This window comes from Perca flavescens, chromosome 20, assembly GCF_004354835.1.
Source record: "Perca flavescens isolate YP-PL-M2 chromosome 20, PFLA_1.0, whole genome shotgun sequence".
In the NCBI taxonomy this organism is placed as follows: domain Eukaryota; kingdom Metazoa; phylum Chordata; class Actinopteri; order Perciformes; family Percidae; genus Perca; species Perca flavescens.
In genome coordinates, this window is record NC_041350.1 from 27,434,028 (window position 1) to 27,457,113 (window position 23,086).

The following is a 23,086-nucleotide window of genomic DNA, read 5'->3' on the forward strand; positions in this document are numbered from 1 at the left end:
TGACCATTTGGATGATCCAGAGGAGTCATGGGAGAAAGTCATGTGCTCAGATGAGACCAAAATAGAACTTTTTGGTCATAATTCCACTAACCGTGTTTGGAGGAAGAAGAATGATGAGCACCATCCAAGAACACCATCCCTACTGTGAAGCATGGGGGTGGTAGCATCACGCTTTGGGGGTGTTTTTCTGCACATGGGACGGGCGACTGCACTGTATTAAGGAGAGGATGACCGGGGCCATGTATTGCGAGATTTTGGGGAACAACCTCCTTCCCTCAGTTAGAGCATTGAAGATGGGTCGAGGCTGGGTCTTCCAACATGACAATGACCCGAAGCACACAGCCAGGATAACCAAGGAGTGGCTCTGTAAGAAGCATATCAAGGTTCTGGCGTGGCCTAGCCAGTCTCCAGACCTAAACCCAATAGAGAATCTTTGGAGGGAGCTCAAACTCTGTGTTTCTCAGCGACAGCCCAGAAACCTGACTGATCTAGAGAAGATCTGTGTGGAGGAGTGGGCCAAAATCCCTCCTGCAGTGTGTGCAAACCTGGTGAAAAACTACAGGAAACGTTTGACCTCTGTACTTGCAAACAAAGGCTACTGTACCAAATATTAACATTGATTTTCTCAGGTGTTCAAATACTTATTTGCAGCTGTATCATACAAATAAATAGTTAAAAAAATCTTTTTTTTTTTTTAAGATTATGTCTCTCACAGTGGACATGCACCTACGATGACAATTTCAGACCCCTCCATGATTTCTAAGTGGGAGAACTTGCAAAATAGCAGGGTGTTCAAATACTTATTTTCCTCACTGTATATATAACAGCCTGATAACCATACTGAATTAACATTTAGTTTCAATTCATCCAGTGTATATGAATCACTGAATAAACGGCAGATGTGGGCGGCAGAGCAGGGATCTGGAACCAGGCTAGTTAAATATGGTGTGTTCTCAGATCTAAATAACTTTATACTCTGACTGTGATCCAACAGCTCTGTATCAAACGGACACAAAGGCCTTGGCAGAGTTGTTGCATCAAATCTTCATTTTCTTTACTGCTGAAAGCATCCCTGCTCCATAATGTGTTGAAAATAGGAAAGGCAGCACACTGACTGCATTCCCATGAATATCATAATAAAATGGAATCTAGGCAGCTAAATTTAGGATGTCCCCACCCGTGGGACCAGAGCCACTGTTCACGCTGCACAGAGAACACCGAGCCAGTAAGAAGCTTTGTCACAGGGGAGGGTTTGGCACGACTGGGTCTGCTGAAGCTAGTGTAGGGGAGTAACAAGTGTCATTACAAAATAAAAGGGAATGGGGACCCATGATTAAATTACAGTTACCTACACAAATGTTCACGCTTACATTGGGAGTTACATCTGAATAATTTTTTGTGAAAAGTTAGGCTATATGTTGAATAACATTAATTTTGTTGCTTTGCATATTTTTCATGTGCCTAATCTTCTTTAGCCATTTGCAGCCACAGCTGTTTAGTAAAGTTTGATGCTATTCTGATGCTTTCGATTGGTTCTCCCGTTTGAATTCGCAGCAGTTAAATTGCCTCTCAAGCTGTTTGAGAGTTACCACTATGGCTATGAATAAAAACGCGTTACAGTGCTGGAAACATTTTAAAAAAGCATTTACGGAACTTAACCGTGCAATGCAAACAACGTCTGACGGCGGGCAAATTGTTATCGACGTGGGAAGTGTCGATGTCCAACCGCAGGAATCATCTGCAGGTATGTAAATTAAGTTTAGAGCGACAACATTTGGCAAAATGTCCTTCAGTGTTCAATGCAAGTGTGCATGTAATGCCATTTGTGTGAGAGAGCTGAGGGCGCATGTGCACGCATACGACAGGCAGTGAGAGTTGGCGTCCGCGTTGTTTGTCCTGTATACGTCGTAAAGTGTTCCAAATTTGTCTAAAGTTTGTATAACGTTTGTCTCAGCCTTACCATCTTACCATCTAGTTTCCAACCGATGGTATCAATCAGTCGGTTTTATATGTTTTAATGTTTTGTGTGTATGCATGTCATGTGGTGGTCTACAAAGTTTAAAGATTGTCCTGCCTCTTAGACTGTAAATCTAGTTTACCTACGGTTACCAATAAAGTAACCTGAACTGAACCCAAGTTAGCGCACAGTAACTGCAAGCAGTCCTATTAAATAAAGACATGCCTACCTTTGATGTGACACACCGGGGCTTCTAATATGTACTGAAGACGTATTTTTGCACCATATTTTGCTTGGTGCATATGGAGTAGTTTATATTTAATCGCATATCAATTCCTAAGAACATAGAAAAGTTATCAAAAAGTAATTCAATGTAATAAGTAGCATTACTTGGATGAAGTAATTGAAGTACTATTACATTTTGAATAGGTTAACTTGTAATTGGTAGCCTATAACATTTCCAAAGTAACCTTCCCAACACTGGCTGAAGCCTACGGGATGGCATTGTGGTTATTGTGGGAGACAAAGAGGTCACGTCCCTGGCAGCCGAAGTGATGCCGTTGCAGTGCCCGCCCACCTTGCCATCCGGTCTTGCAGATGCAGGTCTTTCCCTGGCAGCGGCCTCGGTCGGGGTAGCCACATTCGGCCAGGCAGTAGGGTACGTCACAGGCGGCCCCCTTCCAGTTGTTTTCACACTCGCAGTACGCCGCACCAGTGGAGTTCCTCAGGCGACACTCACCCCGGCCTGAGCAGTTGTTGGGGCATGTGTTCACCCTGGGAGGGAGGGAAAAGAGGAAGAAACAGAGAGGGTGAGGAACAAGGATTCAAATCCTGCCTGAAATATATAGACTAAAAAAAAAAAAAAAATCAGGAATGCCTTTCAACGATAGAGTTACATCTGCTTTTGTGCGAGCAGCTCCTCAGCCGTCTCCAGGCTTAAAGCTAAAACATGTTAACATTTCCCCTCCAGACAGCAGAAGGTATTGCTTATTGGCATCGTCCTCCATCATCAGTTGGTCAAGCGCCTGCCTCAACACTTGTCATTGGTCTCAGAGGGCCGTCGGCATCGAGCTAGAGGCTGAGGTAACTGGCAGACATGAAGTTACCGCAGGCACAGAAGAGCAGATGGTAAACTCTCCCAATGTGCGGTTAAACAGCATTAGTGACGCTCTCCGTGTCTCTTAACAGGCATTTCCTGCTGTACGCGTTTTTCTGTTAGCACCCAATGGACACATTTTGTGCCAACTGAATCAAACAAATAAGAACATAAAAAAACATGGTACTCATGCTGCTGGAATCATGTTCTTTCCAGTAACAGTACTTTTTGTCATGTTGGTTGCAGATACAGGTCTATAAAGCTGGTAAGAAATATGTATATTTTAGATAAATATATAATATAAATTGATGACTATCTCACAATCATCCCATTTGACTTCTTCGGTATCAACATTATTTCAGGCGTCAGTACAGACGGAAACCGAGAGGGTGACTCTGTTCCTGTTTGGCTTTCCACAAATATGAACAAATTCTAGCTGGGGGAGGGAAAAAAAGAATCATTGCTCAAGTGTAGCCTACAGTTAACTATACATATGTCCAAGTTCCATGCTACATATGTTAAGCAGGTTTTGAGTTACACACACACACACACACACACACACACGTTATAAACTGCTGTCCAACAATGCAACGCACACAGAATATTGAGGAACCCACAGCTGGAAAACAAACTAAGTAACAAGTCTTTGGAAAGCTACAGTTGCTAAAACTTCACAAAGAGAAAGCTAAATTTACAAAGTCAAAGTGAGTCACACATCCATAGAAAACAGACTGTTCATAGTGGGTTGAAATCACTCGGGCATACACACAAAAGACCAAAACAATTTCAAATTGCATTTTTTCTTCCTCATAAAAACTGTCCTAGAACATTTGTACTATTTTTAGAACCATCCACATGCTAATGATGGCACTTCTGAGTAGCCTCACTCATCCTGAGAGTAGCGGTAGATCATTGTCTAGCTGAGACTTGCAGTGACTGTCACGAGCCTGCAAAGGGAGTAAAAACTATGCAAACAGTGTAATATTTAAACACGTACACTTCAAAACATCTCAAAATTAAAGCAGCTTCAGCTAAATGGGTAGATGAAACCATATGCACACATACACCTACAAACTAATGACATGTACAACACCTCCAATTCAATTCTTGATGTTAAAGGATAAGGTTGGTGTTATTCTACATTTTTCTTATTGTCACCAAATCCCATGAAAAGATCAAATTAACAACATGTTAGTCCATCGCTCAGCAACCAAATTCAGACTTTTACTGTACTGTATACTGTCATTTTAAAAAGAGAAGTCTGAAATTGAATAAAAGGACTTGGCAGTGGCCGGGTTGGTTCAGTGGGTAGAGCAGGCGCACATATATTTAGGAGGTTTATGCCTCGATGCAGAGGTCCAGGGTTGGACTCCGACCTGTGACGATTTCATGCATGTCTTCCCCCTCTTTCTCACATGTTCTGTCCATTAAAAGGCGGAAAAGCCCAAATAAAATAACTTGGCACTGTAGTTTTTAGCAAACCCAACACAAACCGGATTAATACACATTTGGGCTTCAGTGAGCATTTACAGAAGCAGCACAATGTATGTAGGCTTGAGCCAATATAAAACTACAGTGAGTGAGTTAATGGTAATGAAGGAGCATGTCACCCAGTTTGGCTCACTGATGTTTATAGTTTAAAGATATATCAGGCACTGGATACTTAGACAATACTGGTTAGTCCGTCGATAAATTCATTCTTGGGGTTGGTGTTTTTACAGGATCTGTTGACCATATGAAAAATCTAGAACATTGCCAGACTTGTGCTGAGACATGTGCCCTGTGTGTATTGAAAACACTGCGAGCAGTGTACAAGACAATGTTCCTAATGGTTTACGACAAGACTAAACAAGCCAAATGTCATACGTTTTGCTGTAAACTCTTTGAAAACATTATTATCCATTAAAGCAAGAGACTGAAGTGGGAGGTTTTGTCTTCAGGAAGGAAAAAATGGAGCGAGACAGACGACACAAAGGGCCCTCTGCGTTCTTTCATGTGCCTTTCGGCAGCCTCATGGTTTGATGTTTCGGCTCCTCCACCTCGCCGAGACACCAAAGACCGGGCACTCTGCTTTCATCAAACTCTGGGTTTCTCAATCCCCATTGCTATGGTGACACTCCCAATGAACAAGGGACAAACCGCAGGGGTCCATTGTGTCTTTTGCAGATGTTTGGAACGGGCAAGCTTCACTTTGGTTTTTAGACTATTTTGCCTATTTATGTCAGGCGATGCAACCAGCTCAGAGAAAATAAATGTCTCCTTTGGCTCTTTCTGACTTGTGAAGTTTAGTTCATTCAAGGAACGCGATTACATTTCTGTTTTAGTGTGGGTCGGGCGAGGTTTGTGGTATAAACATGGGCGTTAATACATTTTCTGTGTTTGTCTCATTATATTGTTCTTGCTCACAGATCTATAAAAAGTCCCAACTGCTCTCTGAAAAGTTGATGTCAGATACAGACTAATGAGCATTGACAGCTCACAAGAAAAGACATCATGCAGGAAATGCACAACATGTGGGTGGAGTTACGCTGCACCTTTTGCTGGAGGTTTGGTCATTAATCCAAAGAAAAAAAAAGAAATCAGCAGAGAGGGAAAAGGAGGAGATACTAGTTCAATCTTGACCAGAATATAGAAATATGTCTGTCTGTAATGACTACTGTACAAAAAAAAGTTAGGGATTGAGCCCAGTGGGCAACTGATTTATATACTGTATTTATGTTTATAAAAGGTTGTACCAGAGAAACCTAAGATTACCTTTTTAAAAATCATTCATGACTGGTGTAGCATCAGTACAGTATATCTACACTGGACCCACAAATGGCAGGATAGAGTATCAGTACCAGGCAAAAAAAAACAAACAGGCCAACTAAATGCATGGCACATGGAAAACAATAGATAGTAAAGATGGGCACATTGCTTGCTTATAGCTAAAGTAATGCTAGTGTATGAAAGCACAGAAAAGCCGTAGTAATTAAAATGTTATAATTGTATAGAATATATTATACCCAATTGTGAACCAATCCACAAACTGTAAAATAAAAAGGACCCAGTCAGTTTTTTTGTGGGTTTCCTATATCAGAAAACATGAGCGTCAACAAGCCATTGAGATTTTTATATTATTTTCGAAAGCCAAATAATGTGTTTTTCTGAACATGACCTGATAGGGCCAATTCCTTCAGACTCGACTGCTTCTCTTGTTAGCCTTGATTTTCAAGTTTGAATTTTTCATCTCAAATATTGGTGTTCAACTTCTACCAATTTGAGCAACTTAATTTTTTGACTGTGAAAATGACCATTTGGAATTGAGGAACTTGAACTCAGTTCTTTAAATATTGAACATTTTAATTATCGATCTGAAATTGTGCACAGGTGCTTTTCTATATATCTATATATTTATATATAATATTTAAATTCAGTGGCACTTTAATTTCAACATTAAGGATACAGTATTTGTTACTTAGGTATTCAGTTGCTTATTTAATAAAAAATAAAAAAGGCCACAATAATATTTTAATTATTGTTGCCTTTCCTTGCTTCCATATTAGGGGTGGCATGGTTCACAAAACCCACGGTTCGGTTCGTATCACAGTTTTAGGTTCTGTACGGTGTTTTAACACTAGAAATATACTTCAGCATATGATATATAGCTTAATTATCCACAATTATTGGGTCCATCTCTGAGGTAAGCTAGCGGAGATTTTGATACAGCAAGGGGGAAGACATTGATGATTACAACAAGCTTTTCATTTATTTGGCAAAAAAGGAGAATGTGTATTGCCATCTACAGGAACTTATGTGCCTTTTTAGCACACAAAGATTGAAATATTACAGAATATCAATTGAAATAACTTGCACTTATCAAACTGCCAACTATAGTGTAGCTCTTACAAAAATGTTATCCTTAAAAGAAAAAGAGAGGAACTCTTAAAGCTCCGTCTTTTGAATAAATCAGAATACATTAAACATAAAAAAAGAAGCAATTTTTTTGTATAGTTCTTTAAAAATGAAAAGGAAACTTGTTTTGGGGAGAATAAAATTACTCTAGGCTGAGTTTTCCTAGTGACCTTACCAAAAAGGCTCAGGATGATATTATACCAACATTTGTTGGTATAATATGAAAATGGCTGGTGGATTTAAGACAAAAAATTATAATTTATTGAATTAATCAAATTTGAACATATCTGTCAGTGGCTTGTTGATCTTTACATTGATAGTTAATTTCCTATCCTGGGCTGGGACACACATTCATACGGTTTGATAAAGTACTTGGACTTTTACTTATCATTGCACTTACTCAATTTAGGTCCTCCTGTACGTCTCATCTCCGGTTTTTCCTGCATCCACTGTGTGTGTTTGTGTGTGCGTTTGTGTGTGCGCGCGTCAGTCGCGGGGGGAACTGAGCAGCCCCGCCCGAGAGAGCCGACAGGATTGAAACAGCAGCCGCTTCAGCGACTTTAAAGTAAAAAAAAAAAAAAAAAAAAAAAAGTATACAGGTTGGCAGGACGTTTTGTTGGTAACTTGTCCACACCTCTTCTTCTTTCGCGCAAAAGGGAACCATACTGTCTGAGGTCACATACGGGTACCTGGCAGGCACGAGGCTACATTGCGCATGCGTCAAACCGTGTGACACACACACACACACACACACACACACACACACACACACACACACACACACACACACACACACACACACACACACACACACACACACACACACACACACACACACACACACACACACACACACACACACACACACACACACACACACACACACACACACACACACACACACACACACACACTCGGATGTTGTTTTGTTTAACCGTGCCACCCATATTCCATATGGTATTCATGACAGCCTCCCTCAAAAAGTACCAAACCCAACGAACAACATGCCGCAGCATGCCTGGCTGGTAGATGATGGTGTAGTGATGCAACAAAAAAAAACATACTGCAGCAAATGGACAGCAGCAGCCCGACATGATCCTCTGGATAAAATGCTGTCAAGCAGCGCACAGGCTGAATCATGGGGAAAGTGATAGCTCTGTATGTGTCATGTCCCAAGGAAGTGGGTGGGAAGTGGGTCCTTCACCCGAATAAATCTCAACAGCCATGATTTGTACGAAGGTTTTCATCTCAGGACTCGGCATCAAAGGAACTGTCATTTGGCAGATCCTTTTATCCAGTGACTGACCCAACCATGAATGCAATGCAGGCGTGGACCCTGAGCTAGTCAAACCCCCGAGGCCTGGCAGCACCGCACTCTCTGCTGCAGAGGATTATGAGCAATTTGATATGTGGAAGCTGCCAGCACAGCTGAGATTTCAAAATCAAGGAAAAGCCCGTGAACATAACCTAACACAATAGACAACATCTGGTTCGGAGGGCAGACCTATACGTGGAGTTGACTTTAAGCCTTTTGGAGGATGCTTGGATTATATTCTAGAAATTGATTGCACTTTTCTTTTGAAAATGGAACCAACAGGCAATTTAAAACAGAACTTTATCCCCATTTTTCCTTGGTTAACTATTTCAATGCTGGGTTACTCTCACCTGTAGGAAATGTTGAAGCCGGTAAGGTTGTAGGCAGCATCACTGAAGAAGTGCAGCAGGGCGTAGCCGGACTGAGACACCACCTCAGGAACCGTCTCATTCCCATAGCGCTCGGGAACAATCAGACCGCTGCAAAAATAACGCAAAAGTGACATTTTTTTTACCATGTATACAGATTTTACTCCTAATGGCTTGTATATGAAGGCCAGGCTGTAAGTGAACGAAACACAATAGTCTCTACTCATTTATGGAAACATTTAACGGTTCGGTAATGGTTTGTTAATGCTTCTCTCCATCAAGTTTCTCAAGTGTTTTCTCTAACGCCGTTAAAAAAAAAAAAAAAAAAAAAAAAAAAAAAAAGAGGCTTTCCTGAGGACAGAAGTGAGTAATTACACCGACATTTTGGATTAACTTGTAAAATAAGAAAAAGTAGAGGCAGATTTGCCTTCAGGAAATCCAGCCCACACTAGGCATGGGTACTGGATTTAATACTTTTTAGGCACCGACCGAATTGCCTCCTTAGTATGTGTATCAAAAAAAGCCTTGTCATTCAATACTAGGGCTGAGCGATTTGGGGGGAAAAAAATCGATTTGCGATTTTCCTGACGGATGTTGCAATTAAGATTCAATTTGCGATTTCTTTTTTTTAGCTACATATTGCACCTTCTGCGATCATGTTAAGAAATGGTAATAAAAATAAATGAAAGATCCACTGAAAATAGCACATTTCTCTTAATAATCTGTGATATGAAATGTCATTATTCCAGCATTTACCTTATGAAAAAACAGATATAATAATAATAATAATAATAATAATAATAATAATAATAATAATAATAATAATAAGATAAATATAAAATAGTGTATCAAATGTTACACCAAACATTCAACTGAATACTGCAAAGTCGATTAATTTGAAACTACTTTACTTTGATATCACGATTTCGATTTGAAAACGATTAATCCTTTAGCCCTATTCAACGCCAAATTTCAACACCTAAGGAGTAAATCTCATCAGTGTCAGGGAGCCAATAAGCATTCAGCATGCTTCTACCAAGATCTAATAATGTTTGGGTTACGCACAGAGACAGGCTCACGTAGTAAGAGCTGAAAACCCACAGCAGACGTACCTGAAGGCAGCGAGAAGCGGGGCGTAAATGGAGTCTCCGTCGTACACGTAAAGGTGGTCCCAGCTGCATTCGGTGGCAAAGTGGTTGAACCGTAACCGGAGTATAGTGTTGGGCCTGGGAAAACACACACACACACACACACACACACACACTTAGAACATCTATCTGGGTTGGTGATTACTTTAACCCTCCTGTTGTCCTTGGGTCAAGTCTGACCTCCTTTTTTAAAGTTTTCTATATGAGAAATGTAGGTTTCTTTCAACAAAATTGCCCAAAAATAACATGGATGGTTCCATGCAATGCTCTTCGCAAGTACAATTCAAATGTCAAAAAAATAAAAAAAAGATTGACAAAAATGGCAATTTTTTTTATTTAACCTTTATTTATCCAGATAAGTCAATTGAGAACAAATTCTCATTTGCAACGATGACCTTATCACATTCACACAGTTCCACATTCATACCTGGAAGTTGCCCAGTACAACCCCAGTCTGATCTGATCACATTCATACCTGGAAGCTGCCCAGTACAACCCCAGTCTGATCTGATCACATTCATACCTGGAAGCTGCCCAGTACAACCCCAGTCTGATCTGATCACATTCATACCTGGAAGCTGCCCAGTACAACCCCAGTCTGATCTGCTGGCCACTGAGCAGCTCCACTGGAGGAAAAAGCGTCAAACAAGGCGATAACAATTAGGGCTGCAACTAACAATTATTTTCATAGTTGATTAATCTATTGATTATTTTCTCGATTAATTGATTAGTTGTTTGGTCTCTAAAATGTCAGAAAACGGTGAAAAATGTGGATCAGTGTTTCTAGAAACTGTTTGAATCAACAAATTTTTACTTTTGTCTTAAAAAAAATGATCCAAACTGACCAATTATCAAAATAACTGCAGATTAATTTAAAAGTTGACAACTAATCGATTAATCGTTGCAGGTCTAATAATGTTTGAAACAGCTTCAAAAAACGTGAAAAATCTTGAAAAACACATGGAAAAATTTGTCAAAAAACTTGAAAAAGTGTTGATTTTCAGTTTTGTTTCAGTTTCAGTTTTTGAACACGAGGGTTAATACTAACCAAATCCCTCTAACAGCAATATCAGACATCGAACGCTGGTGTCAGAATGAGCTCAAATACCAGTCACTGTATTGGATGCATCGACATGGAAATCAATACATGTTTTGACCCAGCGAGTACAAAGACAGCTTGCAAGTTGGTAGGTGCAACAGGCATCTTTGACAGCTTCTAGCATCCCAGTACTTTTATATTAAAAAAAAAAAAAAAACACACACACACACACACACACACATTTCCAACTGGTTCAACTCCAGACAGAAATATAAAAGCCCTGGGCACACAAACTTTTTCTATGCTCAACTCAAAATGCTGCTCCCCATGCAACAGCTATTTCTGTGTCAATATTTGGCAGCCTGCACTACCTTCCAGTTTTCCATTGTGTGGAATCAGGACTAACTGTATTTTGAAGATTATGCTCTCTATGTACAGCCACAATGCTGACTTTTCTGCTTAGAATTCCAACCTAAAGATTACTTTACAACTGTGAATAAGAAGCATTGATATTTCTAACAAGGCCCTCAACTTCCTTGTTGTTTACCCATTCACGTTCACTCTCGAAACTAGATGTACACTCAGTTTTTGAGAGTTATTGTTTCAGAGGCCGACTGCAAAATGACCACCCACATTGACTACTTGAGCAGAATAAATGGGATTTTAAAAACATAAGCGGTGGATAATTAACAGGCAATATGGTAGAAGCATTCAACGCCTACATCCACACTTTACTAGCATTTGTCTGGTGGCGATTATGTCCCACCCTGGCTCCATGTTTGCATGAAATCACAGAATAAATCAAGGAAAATGAACAGAAACCTCAACATGAGGTTTCAGATGAGGAGCTGGTTGATCACTGCAGCAGCGTTAGCTGGAAGTAGCCTACGTGCTAACGCTGCTGCAGTGATCAACCAGCTCCTTCTTGTCGGTTATTGGCTGGAACACTGTTTGTTATGGTTCGTGGTGCAGGTTGGCACAGTTTGTTTTTGTTGGCATTTGTGGAGCCTGGGCTGTCTACAGAGACCGTGTTATTTTATAGTGTGTTCAGGGGACAGGCACCTAGCGGCTAGTGAGGAGATGTTTGCTGTATGTGACGAAAAATGCTGTAGCCTAAAAAACGCGTCACATCACTTAGAGCACCTTTAAGAGCGTTGCATGGAACCATCCACGTTATTGTTTTGACAAATTGGTTGAAAGAAACACAAATTTGGAATATAGAAACTTTTTGAAAATGGGTCAAATTCGGCCCGAGGACAAAAAGAGGGTTAATCAGTTTTTGATCAAAGACATTCATGAGATTCATGAGAGTCTGCTCTAAATTTGGTTAACATCGCCAAATGAAATCATTCAAAAAGGAGCAGGGAAGAACACAAAGATCCATTTAGTGTATTCTAGGTTCAGGTTGAGGACACAAGATGTACAGGAAATGCTACGAGTGGTGGCTCTTCCTCCCTCCCTTTGTAGACAAATAAACTGAATAATGGCAGAAGCCCCAAGGTTCGGTTAGAAACGAAAAGAAGACTTGTGACTGGTAAATAATGAATTTAAAGTAAGGAGCGACTGGAGAGATCTGACAAAGAAACTCCTATTCCAAAAATCTGCAATTACCACTGAGGTCCCTATGAGCACGGCAGCACAGCCCAGCACAGAGCGCAGCCATGTTTCACTGCCTTTGGGTCAAGTTACTTAACTGCAGAGAAAGCGGAGAGGGAACGTATGTCCGAGGCTTTAAAGTGTTCTTGTCATTCTGATGCACGTGTCATTGCATTAACCTCTCAATAAGTAGGGGCTGAGGTCTCAAGACAGCATATTAAAGTGCCATTAGTGTGTAATGAAAACGCTGGACGACAGGGTGGCCTGGCCATTAGAGGAGCCATACAGGAACTGGAAGGTCAGAAGTTCAAAACCCTGCAACATCTCCACGTCCTGTCCAGGGAAACATGAGGGTGACCTCCTGAGCCCCAACAAAGTGCCTCAAGGTTAATCCCAGTGGTGAGATGTAACTAAGTACATTTACTTAAAGTACTACTGTTGATGTACTTGCGCTTTACTTGATTCTTTTCTTTCCATGCCACAAACAATTATTTAGCTCATTAGGTATTGCAAGTAAACTCTTATTTTCTCTTGTTTTCTGAATGAAAAAATAAAGTTTACATACTACAAGTATTGAGGTAAATTTCACAGTTGTGTGTTTTTTTTTTTACTGTTGATTTATTTAACTTTTTCCACTGTATTTAAGTTCAATAATTACAACATCCAGAAGTCAATGAGTAATCGTGTTAAATTATCGTGATTTCAATATTGACTGAAATAATCGTGATTATATTTTTTTCCATAATCGAGCAGCCCTACTTAAGTAAAGGATCTGAATACTTCTTCCACCACTGGTTAATCCCCCCCCCGCCAAATGAGATTGTTGGCAAAATGCCTAAAATGCAAATGTAATCAAAGAGTTTATGGTTCGGATGAGCTGGCAAAAAAAAAAAAATGAAGAATCACCGCTCTAAATCGATACTATGTGGCGCGGTTATGCTGACTAAAACAATAGAGAAGGAGGATTTCATTTCTCACACTTACTGTGCCATCTATTTTCATCCATCACCTTCGGAGTACTGTAAATCCCTAATGCTGGATGGTATCTCAGTGAAGGACTGCAGTGCAGACCGTTTATAAAAACTATCATTATGATGAGCACCCTTCAGATATCGACTTGCAGCCTCAGGTTTTCCCAAAAACCTGAGGCTGCAAGTGTGTCTACGGTTTTCGTTCTGGCTACTTGGAGACCAAATGTAAGTTTTCCTTTGTCCGGGACATTACGAGCGGCAAAGATGTCGGACCACTTCAAAAAGATCATTTGAAAAATCTATTACTTTTGGATCACAAGCCAACATATTTATACTGTCTGGACAAAATCAGGGGTTTTTCCTGCATAGAGGAGGTTTTAGCCAGTCCCAAAGGAAAATCACGAGCACCCAAATGATAAGAATTGAGAATTAAAAATAGCAATTCAAATCCTCTCTAGATGTGTTTAAGAGCAATTTACCAAACAACCGTTAAACAAGCAGAACATAAACTTGAATATGAGAGCTAATCTCTGTTTTATCTCCAGAGTCACGCTGTACCAGACTCTCCTGGTAATTTATTTATTTATTTATTTGTGTGTTTTTTGTTAATTGGGGTTTTATTTACTCAACCATAATATACACTTTTGTAATATACAAATTGTCAGAAATAACAGACTGTAAAATAAGGTAACTGACTCTTTGCCTTTACGGTATGCAAACTGATCATGTTTACTGCCATGCAAAGCCCCCCCCACCCCCAGGCCCATTTTGAGCCAGGAAAACCCCCTGAAGTAGTCTATTACAAACACTAACTTTATTAGAGAACACCTATTTCTTTGTACCATTTCTAGAGCGGTTTAGGACTAAACACACTCAAAGGTTTTCTGTAATAATTCAGGCAGTGTCAGACAGATTTTCAACTCTTTAAGAAAGTCTTTAAAGAGCAGCGTCATTGTTGCAAAGTTTTGGTATTTCTCCCCTGGTGTTGGATCTGCATTCTACTTACTGTCCCTCGATCAGCCATGTGCACTTGGTCTTGTACTTATAGTTTCCTGGACCGTCAGTCAGATGACCGGAGGGCCCCGTCAACCTGAAAGAAAGGAAGAGGAGAGGAAAAGAGACTCGGGGTTACAAATGAAGATTGTTACATTGTGTATTCCTAACAATCTAAAATCCTGGAAACGGTGTCCTCTACTCCTAGTCCAGATGTGATGTGACGTGGCAGGTATGAGATGAAACAGAGTACAACACTGAATCCCACCCACAAACACAGCAAATATCACCAAGAGAATTAGAGCTTTTTTGCAAGAATGGTTAACATGAGTGCAGGGTTTACCCTACCATAATAAGACTTAATAAGACCGTTTTGGGAACCACCTAAGCCGAATTAATGTAAAATCCATGTATGCTTTAAAGTGCTAATATTATGCTCATTTTCAGGTTCATAAATTGTATTTAGAGGTTGTACCAGAAGAGGTTTACATGGTTTAATTTAAAAAAAAAAAACTACATATTTTTGTTGTACTGCACATTGCTGCAGCTCCTCTTTTCACCCTGTGTGTTGAGCTCTCCATTTTAGCTGCAGAGTGAGACATCTCACTTCTGTTCCATCTTTTTTGGGAGTCGCACATGTGCAGTAGCTAGGTAAGGACTACTAGCCAGTCAGAAGCAGAGTATGAGGGCGTGCCCTGACAGTAGCTAGGTAAGGACTACTAGCCAGTCAGAAGCAGAGTATGAGGGCGTGCCCTGACAGTACCTAGGTAAAGACTACTAGCCAGTCAGAAGCAGAGTATGAGGGCGTGCTACACTAGCAGCTAGGTGAGCATTATAACGTGTGTTCCAAAGTGACCACGTTTATCTCTGAAGTAAAGGCTGGACTACAATAGAGCTGTTTGGAGCAGTTGGTGAACAGTGTTTTCTGTTGGAGATGGTAAGTCCCTTTGGGGGGGACTTTGGGCTTTTTCACTTTGTAAACCTATAATGTGCACAAAAACAGATATATAACACAATAAAGGAAAGGGGAAAAGTCCAAAAGCATAATATGACCACTTTAAAACTAATAAAATGACTTCTTCCAGATGTAATGTTTGTAGTTGGTCCCCTGTGGACTAGTTTAGAAAGTTTTGTCTTTAAGCATTTTTATGTTATTTACAGTATGTATAATCTGCTCTAGCTTTTCAACCTTTTAGACACCGATATGGAAATAATGGTCCAAGATGATGTCAAATTGCACTTTTTTTAATTGAAAATGTTACATTTTCTTGAGGGAGGACCCCTAACTTCTGCCAAATATGTGCACCTAAGTCTTCCACAAACCTTGGGAAAACACTGGTGTGTACTGAGAAGTGTGCACATGTCACAACTAAAAGCAGGACAACAGCTTTACATTTAACAAAAAATGTTTAGTTTTTTTTTCAATAACGCTAGCAACACGGCTGGGAAAGTTAGGTCGTTCAGCTGGTCCACCATTACGGTCCAGACTATTAGATGGATTGCCATGAAATTTGGTTCAGCCATTCATGTCATGACTTATTGTCACTTTGGTGATTCCCTGACTTTTCTCTTCGCATCATCATGTCAATATTTCAATTTGTCCAAAACTTTGGTTTATGACTAAATATTGCCAGAAAAAAAGGCTTCAGCTGTACTCTGTGGTTAGTGCTAACAAGGAATTGTTAGGACACCGATGTTAGCATTTAGCTCAAAGCACCGCTGTGCGTGCCTTATTAAAGCCTCACAGGAGGCCTGGCCTGATCCTGTTGCTTCATAAGTTATTAAACTGATGAATCAATTTAGTGCGGAGATGATAAGTGGGTCGACGCAGACAGTGAGTCAGGCATTTATCAAAGAAAACTTTCTATTTTTAGCTTCTCAAATGTGAGCATCAAATTTTTTGTAATTTCCATATATTTGGGTTGAGGTCAGAGAAAGCTTTTTTTTTCCTGACATGTTATAGACGTACAAACGTTTTCATAAAAATAAAAAAATAGACCGTTTAAAAGATATACACCAGCAGCATTTATGACTCCAGCACCAGAATGTTGACTAAAGTCCATTTAATACACTTTGCAATAATGATAATGTTTTATGCCACTACCTGAAGCTTAAACTACTGAATAAAATATTCAGCTTGCAGTTATAATTTCTCAGAATGTTCTGCAATGACAACATAGAAACGATTACACACAACGTTGTTACGCAAGGGCCTGTCAGCAGAGCAGCGAGAGGCCAGGTAAACAATAACTTTTGGTTTTTTAGTTTATGCAGCTCCTTGGTGGTTGAGCAAGCAGCAAATAGGGTGGCTACGGGGATGAGAATGATTAAACCTCACAGCAAAATTATTATTTGGAGGCCGGCACCGCGACGGACAGCGGCAGACGGCGTAATAGTACAGTACGGCGCCCGGGCCTCGGTTATTGCCTGATCAATTCCAGCTTGATGACACAGCAGCAGAGGGGAGCTGAACTACACAGGGAACACTTAGGTGCAGCCAGAGATTGTATCATTACTGATGTAGGTCTCAGGGTGCGATGACTCGGCTAACACGCCCAGTCACAGTCGTGTTCCAAAACAGTCTCTCAGCACACAGCGAGTCTGCAGAGAACACACTCCCTGGGCTCAGCTATAGGAGCCAGTGGAAGATCTCTGCACCACCATAAAAATAACAACCTAAACCTCAGCCCCTTCTGTCGTCTCTATTCAAAAGTTTCTTTATCTGGAAGATGTTCTGTCATTCAAAATAATAGTTTCAAAACAGTATCCTGATTAGGGCTGCACAGTTAATCGCAATTTTATCGAAATGGTAATATGGACTAGCGCAATATCCAAACTGCATAGGGGTGCAATATATGTTAAAGGCAAAATAGGTGTCAAACCGTTCTGAATGAAGTATTGTGGCGCTGCCAAGACGTCCCGGCCTACAGAGGACTAGAGGGGAAACGACTCTGTGCTGTGTTTTCAAGGTGTAGTGCAGGGAAATATGATCCGCCGTGAGCACGGTGTATTTTATTTTGAAAATTAACCGGATATTTATTTTGTTTCTGTGCTCAACTTCCTGTCCCGCACCATCTGCCGTGTGCTGAATTGCTGCGGAGCTCTCCGTCGTCCATCAAAAATAGAAGCTCTGGGTATCTGCTGCGGAGGGCTGCGGACTGACGGAACTGGGACGGAGTCGGGACGTTCTGCAGTCAGTGGAAATACACACGCTGACTTTAATGGAAACCTAATGACTCCGTCGACGTTCCGCATCCAGTGGAAATTGCCGGTTAGGGCCACATGTGAAAAAATGGATTTGAGTTCCCAACTACAGAATTCTGACTTTTTTTTTTTTTTTAAAGTCTTTCAAAAAAAGTTCATAATTCTGACTTTATTCTCATAATTCTGACTTTAAACTTAGAACTCAATACTTTTTTCCCCCACATGTGGCCCTAATCCTCTTCTGTAGTGCTGCAACTCCTTGTTATTGAAAACTTTAGCCTGCAACCATAGCCAATAGGCCCAGCTGTGTGGGCTGGGCGGCTCAACGTCCAAGGCCAAGGGTGTTGTCAAGTTACGACAACTTTACAGGCCAAACATATGACTCTATATTGCAACAATGCTCTTCTGCTATCTCTGCAATGGGTGGACTTAGTTAAAAATTAATACGGTCTTGTCATCTTTGTGCAGCACTGCAGCCTAAAATTTGAAAAAAAAATAAAACTGCCCATTCCTTTTACTTTTAAAACGGTTATTTTAAAACAGAAGACATCCAAACTGTCCTGAGATAATGAAGAAGCCAGCAGGTGTCAGTACTTCCTGTTATTAGAGCCACAATGATACAAGCAGAGTCTTGCATTAACGGTGACCTCCAACAACGGCTCTCTCATGCAAACGGTATCCCTGCAGCCGAGCCAAGTGGTCTGCAAATGGCAAAGTGGCTCAACATGAGAGCAGAGTAAACAATTTCTCATTCAAAGGCGACAATAGTCGTGTTCAGTGGCACAGACTGGAGGGGGAAAGAGCATGCTCAGACAGAGAGCAAATGCTACAGAGTCTAAAGGCTTTTCCCTTAAGACTGTCTTTGCAGACATGCAAAAGCTGCCGATATGAGATTTTGGGGGGAGACGGACAGTAGAGGAGGAATTACACTTTTATTGTAATATTATATCCCAATAGAGAGGTGAACATAATTTGATAATGTCACATGATTTTGCACGTGGGCAGAAAGAAACCTACTTTAATATCACAATGATTTCTAAGGGATACTGTGATCTTTTATTTTTATTTTTTATGAACCAACAATAAATATGCTAGCCTCCCTGGTTAATGTTGCAGTGCCAGAACATTCAAGAGATAGATAAGCTAAGACACAAGATGATATAAAGTTACTCAGCAGTAGCCACGGAGGAAGAGAGCTGTGAATCAAACATGGCAGCCAACAAATCCACAAAGGCTTTGAGCCCAAAACATGTTCATGAAGCTTTAAGTCAATTGTATTGTGTAATAAATATTCCATAAATTATAAACAAGTGGCAATTTCCCAAGTTACTGTGCTTTGGCACCTCAGTGTTTTACTTGAGTTGCACTTTGTGGAGAGTTTTTTAGTGTGCTGTAATTTATCCTTTTATCAGCCTTAAAATGCATCCCATCTCCACAGAGGCCCTGCCGATTCACCCCATCTGCACAAACAAAATTATGTCCTTTGATATTCAGAACCATACCGCGTGCAGTTTACTGACACCACCTTAAAAGATCTCTAAATTAACATTCAGATTATGAAATAGTCAGTCTCGCAATGCCAGACCTTCCTCCACAGCGCTTGTGGAGGAGGGTCTGGCTAGTCTACACAGCATTCTGGGATGGGAGAAACACGTGCTCTGGTTTATTGGCATTTCTTTAAACCAATCACAATCGTCTTGGGCGGCGCTAAGCACAGAGCCGGGGTGCCTCTGCAAAATAACCTCGGGAAGGAACTTGTTTTGGTGGAACGTGTGTACGTTCAAAGGTTGTTTTAGTCGTGCAACAGAAACCTCAGATTGGACAGATAGTCTAGCTAGCTGTCTGGATTTACCCTGCAGAGATCTGAGGAGCAGTTAACCATAGTCCTCACAAATCCACCGGAGGTTAGAACGCCGACACAAAGAAAGAGGAAGGTAACGGACATCTGGCCAAAATGAGGGACATCCGGCAGAATTTCCAGCGGCAACGGAGCAATCCAGGAAGTGGAACGTCGTTGATATAGACTATGAAATAGTTAACTCACTAGCATCTCGGCCACCATGTACTGCATGTGCAGTTGTAGGCAAATCCATCCAGCACCTGCTTGTTGTTCCTAAACTCCACGTATGACTCTGAAGCACTGGAAAGGGATGTGGCACATTGCTGAAAACAGAATAAATCAGTAGTATAGCAGTGGGGGGGCCATTAGTCTCTGCAAAGAGGGCAAGCCGGCTGGTCACTCAGCATATGTAGCAGCCTTTTGCGATGCGTTTATTGCGGCAGTTGATATTGCGATGACAAAAAAAAAAAAAAAAAAAAAAACATATTGTGCAGCCCTAGTGTGGATGATGGGGTTTATTTCACAACCTCATCCAGACAACTTTCAAAAGACATATTCATGCACCATGATAACACAATTAAAAGATGAGCAGGAAATTGGGGGAGTCAGGGCTGGTGCCAGGACATGACCATGTGTTGGAAGCTTACACTGGCTCTAAGTGGCAGAGACAAGGCTTTTATTCACCACCCGTCCCACTGCAAAATAAAACTGGCTCATAAATGTGATCCAAGTTAAAACAAATTGATCTCAGCATGTCATACTAATAAAAATTTAAAAAAAACTACAGTCGTGTGTCTTTGGGACTCTTTGTGCAAAGAAGTACAAAGCTGCCCTTTATAGCCCTAATCTGATCAGAGCGTGAATACCGGTTACAGTTCAGCCTGCTGGCAACACTCATCAACATTACGAGCAACACTTATGGCTAAGAGATAGTAAACCAGACTAAAGGGTCTTTTCATATAAATACAGAAATGCCGTGTAACTGTTGACAGTAGACAGTGCAGTTCTGCTCGGATTCTACAGACAACGGAGGTCCAGGGTTCAAGTCCGACCTGTGACGATTTCCTGCATGTCTTCCCCCTCTCTCTCCCCTTTCTAACCTAGCTGTCCTGTCAAATAAAAAGGCAGAAAAGCCCCAAAAAAAAAAAAAAAAAAAAAAAAAAAAAAAAAAAAGAGATCTATAAATTGTCCACCTTAACGCACACGCTGCAGTTAAAATGCTTTTAAATGTAATTTCTCAATGCTGTGAGCGCCACTCTCGCTCCTTTGGGGGTGGAGGCAGAAATCTCAGAGATAGATAGATGACAAACTTAGAAGCAAAGAAAAATATTTTGATTAATATTGTGATTAATTCATTCATTTCCAAGCATATTGCCCAAGCCCCGACAACAGAGTCCCGTGGAAAAGAGTTAAACACTTATTACACACAGATCCACAAGTTCAAAATATCCTCAGATGAAAGAGAAAATCTAATTTGTATGCCATACAACAACAACACAGTAATCGGTTTTTGCCCCCCCCCCCCACTTCTTCTGTGTTGATTTTGGCCCTCATGGCTAGCCAGGACTCCATCTTGGCAGAGCCCTGCCACAGAAGGCTGCTTTTACCAGCATTCAGCCAGCCTTGTATGGTAGCATTGTCTGTATGCTAAACACGGCCTCAGACCACAGGCTCGCAGCGGGAAAAAAATAAAGAAAACTACCGGCCCTTTGACCATGTTAACAAAACAACATGGCCCCTGATTCCAGGCAAATGTGGCATCACAGAGCAGAACGTCGACCATTTCCGTGTAACGATAGTCGGCCCGACGGGGGTGAGGTGGCTCCAACATCCCTGACAACGCTGAAGCCTGAGCCACTAAACATCCGCCAGCAGTGTGCCCTGCTGGGGTATTAGTGGAGTTCAGGGTCAGACTATCACTCCTCCAGCAGACAAGCAGAGGCGCGAGCTGTCTGAAAGCACTGACAGGGGAGGAGGCTGGGAAGACTTCCACACGTTCCTTTTCTACACAATAGAGTTTTAGAACGGAAACAGACAATTAAATGTAGAGCTGGGCAATGTATCGATATTCTATCGATATCATGACATGAGACTAGATATAGTCTGAGATTTTGGGTATCGTAATATGACATAAGTGGTGTCTTTTCCTGGTTTTAAAGGCTGCATTACAGTAAAGTTACGTCATTTTCTGAACTTACCAGACTGTTCTAGCGGTTCTTTTATTTGCCTTTACCCACTTTTTATTTTTATTATATCCACATTACTGATGATTATTTATCAAAAATCTCATTGGGTAAATATTTTGTGAAAGCACCAATAGTCAATACTACAATATCGTTGCGGTATCGATATCGAGGTATTTGGTCAAAAATATCGTGACATTTGATTTTCTCTGTATCGCTGTTCTGCTGCTTTTAAAAAGCAGTTGGAAGAGAAGGCAAACGTAAAAGCCACTGAAACTAAACAAAAAATTTCACCGTTAATAATTCCCACAGAGGCTTTTATCCTTGTTCAACTAACTCAAACTTTAAGGGCCGGTAACTTGGCCAGTTAGTGCAGCAGGAGGAGTATACGTCACACTTGTGTATAGGGCCGTGCAGCGTTTTCTTATTAATACGTTAACAAAATGTTCCACAGCCTAGGGCAGTTCTTAATAGCTATTTCTTTGTCTGACCAACGGTCCATACAGACTGAGGACATTTCATTTACAGTGGTATAAAAACAGAGAAAAGCAACGCATCCTCACATTTGAGAAGCAGAAACCAGAGAATGTTTGCCTGAAATGATTATTACATCATCAAAACGGTTGGTGAATGTTTTTTCAAAATCAACTAAAGAATCAATTAACTAATCCAGTCGTTCCCAGGCTTTGTCCGTTTCGTCCAACATCCGTCCATCTTTACATTACATTCATTAGGCAGACTTTACTACAAACCAATTTGGCTACACACACACACGTCAGGATCAAACCACCAACCCTACAATTAATGGCGAAACCTCTCTACAGCCAGCTCTTCCATCTGAGCTACAGGGAGCAACACTTAACAGTCATATCAAATAAAAAAATAACAACAAAAAGGGGCAGTTTCCAGCTCGTCCAATTCATGCTAACAAGTGAGCCGTCGGGTTACCCAGGACGCAGCTGGTGGCCAGTGATGATTTTTTTTCCCCCCCACAGTGAGAGACTGTTTCAATAAATACTTGAGTGCAACAGGCTCCCAGATTTTGACCACACAGCCAAGAGAACACTCAACCCCGGCCGCTGTGAAACACTAGAGGCTCAGCAGCCATTCAGACTCCATTTCAACTGTTCAGATACGCTCGGCAATCAGCTGTGCTAATGTGCAAATAGTTCCAGCTTCCCCTTTCCTCGACCGTGACCGATATCCAGAGGATGCATAACACCAACACCGCAGGCCCCCCACTGCCAGCTCTGCTTTTTTGACCTGGCAGGCTGGAACTATGCTGAGACAGCATGACAGAGAATAGCAAATTAAAAATAATAATAAAAAAAAGGGGTATAACGCCCTAGAGCTACTTTTAAATAAAAGCAAACATTTATCCAAGGCGTGGCAAGAGGGCACACCCTGATGGGACACAATTTTAGCTGCACAGACATGGTAGCTCATTGCAATGTTGGAACAAGATCAGCTTGCCAACAACCA

General features: G+C 41.0%; 1 protein-coding gene across 3 annotated transcripts in view; it reads right to left on the minus strand.

Moving 5' to 3' along the window:
• The window catches only part of atrn (attractin), a 175,428-nt gene that overhangs the window by 146,882 nt on the left and 5,460 nt on the right, over positions 1-23,086 (minus strand). For all 3 annotated transcript variants that reach the window (XM_028565848.1, XM_028565847.1, XM_028565849.1), the window contains exons 2-5: positions 14,391-14,474; positions 9,743-9,856; positions 8,613-8,741; positions 2,535-2,731 (exon numbers count right to left, since the gene is read on the minus strand). In XM_028565848.1, coding sequence (XP_028421649.1) covers positions 2,535-2,731; positions 8,613-8,741; positions 9,743-9,856; positions 14,391-14,474 — 524 coding nt within the window. The remainder of the gene's footprint in view (positions 1-2,534; positions 2,732-8,612; positions 8,742-9,742; positions 9,857-14,390; positions 14,475-23,086) is intronic.